The following is a 2,935-nucleotide window of genomic DNA, read 5'->3' on the forward strand; positions in this document are numbered from 1 at the left end:
TCTGTGCTTGTAAATGTATTATGTTTTTCTTTATGATGGCTTTAATACTCCATCATAAGTCGGAAAGAATCCATCCTGACAATTTACAGAATTCTCATTAAGATGTTTATGTTTTTTGCGTGTGTATGTTCATGACAAAGTGTTTCTGTCTTCTTCTTCAGGTGCAGAGCCAGAGCGTCATGCTTCAGCTGGAGTTTGGGGACACTATCTGGCTCCGTCTCCATGGCGACCCTCGCTATGCGCTCTACAGCAACACTGGACACTACACCACCTTCAACGGTTACCTCGTCTACCCTGACACTTACAGCTACCAGACGCATAACTACCAGCACCCGATTTCCCCCCTGCAGGATGACGTTCAGCCGCTGAGTGAAAACAGGGCCCGAGAAGAGGCCAGCTCCAACCCAAGAGACACTTTGGAAGAGAAGGAAGCGCTGACCAGAGACGAACTGGACGAGCAAGCCCTCGCTGCTGAGGAAGATGACAGGAGATCGGCCTTCTCTGTTGGCCGTACTCAGAGCATTCTGGGATTGAACCCAGTGGGAATGCCGCAGCACCAACCAGTCACCTTTGACGCAGCGTTTGTCAACATAGGAGAAGACTTCAACATCACAGAGGGGGTGTTCACCTGCCGCGTCCCTGGGGCGTACTACTTCTCATTCAACGTGGGCAAGCTGCCCCAGAAGACGCTCTCTGTGAAGTTGATGAAGAACCACTTGGAGGTGCAGGCCATGATCTACGACGACAGCCACGGCGAGAAGGCCTTGCAGAGTCAGAGCCTGATGCTGGCCTTAAAGCCAGGAGACATCGTCTGGCTCTACTCCCACCAGAGGGATGGCTTCGGAGCCTACAGCAACCATGCCAAATACATCACTTTCACGGGCTTCCTCGTTTACCCTGATGTCGCCCTAAATTCCCCCACCAGCAGTCCTTCTATCAGCCAGTCCTATGCCAACAAGACTCCCTAACTGCAGGTCAGAGCTTTAGACTGAGTGTGACAGCAGGAGTCCCTGCAAAGAGAAGTCCAGCTCTATTTTTTTTCTTTCTTCCTAAGGACTGATACTCCTTCAAAAAGTCAGAGATGCATGCAAACAAATCCTTGAAATCTGGCTTCCATCGCTCATTCTTCAGGGAGCGTAGCTGTATCCATGAGGCGGCGTCATGTCAATGGAAGGCAGGGAGATGAAATGCTGATATTGACACAAATACTAAGAATACATTAGTGACATTAATATTTGCATGTAAATGTGGATTAGAATTATCAAAGCAACATGTTTTTAAAAAAAGATATCACAAAAAAAACGAATAACATACAGTACATGTAAAGATGGAATTCAGCAGTTTATGTAATTGATCATTTGATCTGGTCAACACATTCTCACTCCCAACTTCTTACATATTGAACTGGTCCTCGGGGCATGGAGCGCACCAGTACCCTAACCCAGAGCCAGTACCCTAACCCAGAGCCAGTACCCTAACCCAGTGCCAGTACCCTAACCCAGAGCCAGTACCCTAACCCAGTGCTGGTACCCGAACCAATACCAGACGCGGTGCCGGGCGCGAACCGCGGCTGAACGTAATGCAGGACGCACACGGTACCCTACCCAGCACCAGACACGGTACTGGATGCGATACTGGACACAGTACCAGACGCTGTACCAAACCCAAACCATTATCAGACGTGGTACTGGGTGCAAACCGGGCCTGGATGCGGTGCCGGACGTGAACCGGTACCGGATTTGGGTACCGATACTGGACCCATCCCGAGGACCAGTTTGCATCCAGCAACGTGTCCTGTACCACATCCAGTAACGTGTCCTGTACCTCATCCTGAGGGTTGTGGACCCTTTATTTTACAAACTTAAGTTTAGGGTACCGGCACTGGGTTAGGGTACCGGAGCGCTCTGTGCCCCGAGGACCAGTTTGCGTCTGGGACTGGGTTAGGGTGCCGGTGCGATCCCAGTCCCGGTACTTGACCGTTCCAAATCACACCCTGGAGGTTGGGGACCCGTAATTTAGCAGGAACAGCTGGGACATCAAAAACACCCAGTTTGGGACACCCAAAACGTCAAAAAGTGACATGGCGCGGTCCTTAACCAAACGTAAATATGTGATGACTTGGGAGAGAGAATCTGTTGATCTGGTGAACAATAAAACACCTTGGTTGCTTTGATGGTTCTTATTTATATCCACTGAAATTTCAGGGTCTTCTTTGTGGTGAAAAAGTATTTTAAAGCTGTAACCTCCCCAGTGGAGAAACTTGTGTTTGTGCTTATGTAAGTCTGTTGTGCTCGTTGTTGCATGCATGCAAAACCCCTTTTGTGTCAGAACGTCTTCCTTCTTGTGGATCTGGACGTCTGAGGTTTTGGCACAGTGAGAACAGAAGAACCCAAGCAGACAAAGCTTTGGAACAGACTTGCCGTCCATCTGATTCTGGACCACCTACCCCCCTCCAGCCTGCGGCGGCGGCCACACTGTGATTTATTTTCTATGCCTGGCAATGTTCAGCTCTGTGCTGTTGGTTTCATTTTCCAGAAAAAAATGTTTTTAATACCTTTCATATTAACACTTTCTTTACAAAAAACAGCACTCTTACTTCACAATGTTCACACAGAGATGTAAAAGATTTTGCTAACAAAAACTAATAACCAATATGGTCAGACAGATCCAAAACCAAGATCTTCTAACAGATGAAAAGGCAGGGTGATCTAACAGATCTAATAACACAAGCAGATCTCAAAGCAGGATGTTAGCATGGATCTAGAATCAGGATTTTCACAAAGATCCATGTAAGATCAGTACCCAAACGTGGGATACCATCTATAGAGTTATCCACAGAAGGACGGTGTGCTTAAAGGTGTAACTGGGGCGTTTTGGTGAGCTTCCTGTCACATCCTCCCAATCCTGTGTCAGTCCCAGTAAATAAACAGGACAG

At 48.0% G+C, this 2,935-nt stretch overlaps 1 protein-coding gene across 1 annotated transcript in view; it reads left to right on the forward strand.

Moving 5' to 3' along the window:
* c1qtnf4 (C1q and TNF related 4) overlaps positions 1-2,929 on the forward strand; it is a 21,548-nt gene extending 18,619 nt beyond the window's left edge. The window contains exon 3 of the mRNA XM_024263216.2: positions 162-2,929. Within this exon, the coding sequence (XP_024118984.1) occupies positions 162-968 (807 nt within the window). The 3' untranslated portion in view covers positions 969-2,929. The remainder of the gene's footprint in view (positions 1-161) is intronic.
* Positions 2,930-2,935: the final 6 nt, after the last annotated feature.

Source organism: Oryzias melastigma, linkage group LG3, assembly GCF_002922805.2.
Source record: "Oryzias melastigma strain HK-1 linkage group LG3, ASM292280v2, whole genome shotgun sequence".
In the NCBI taxonomy this organism is placed as follows: Eukaryota; Metazoa; Chordata; class Actinopteri; order Beloniformes; family Adrianichthyidae; genus Oryzias; species Oryzias melastigma.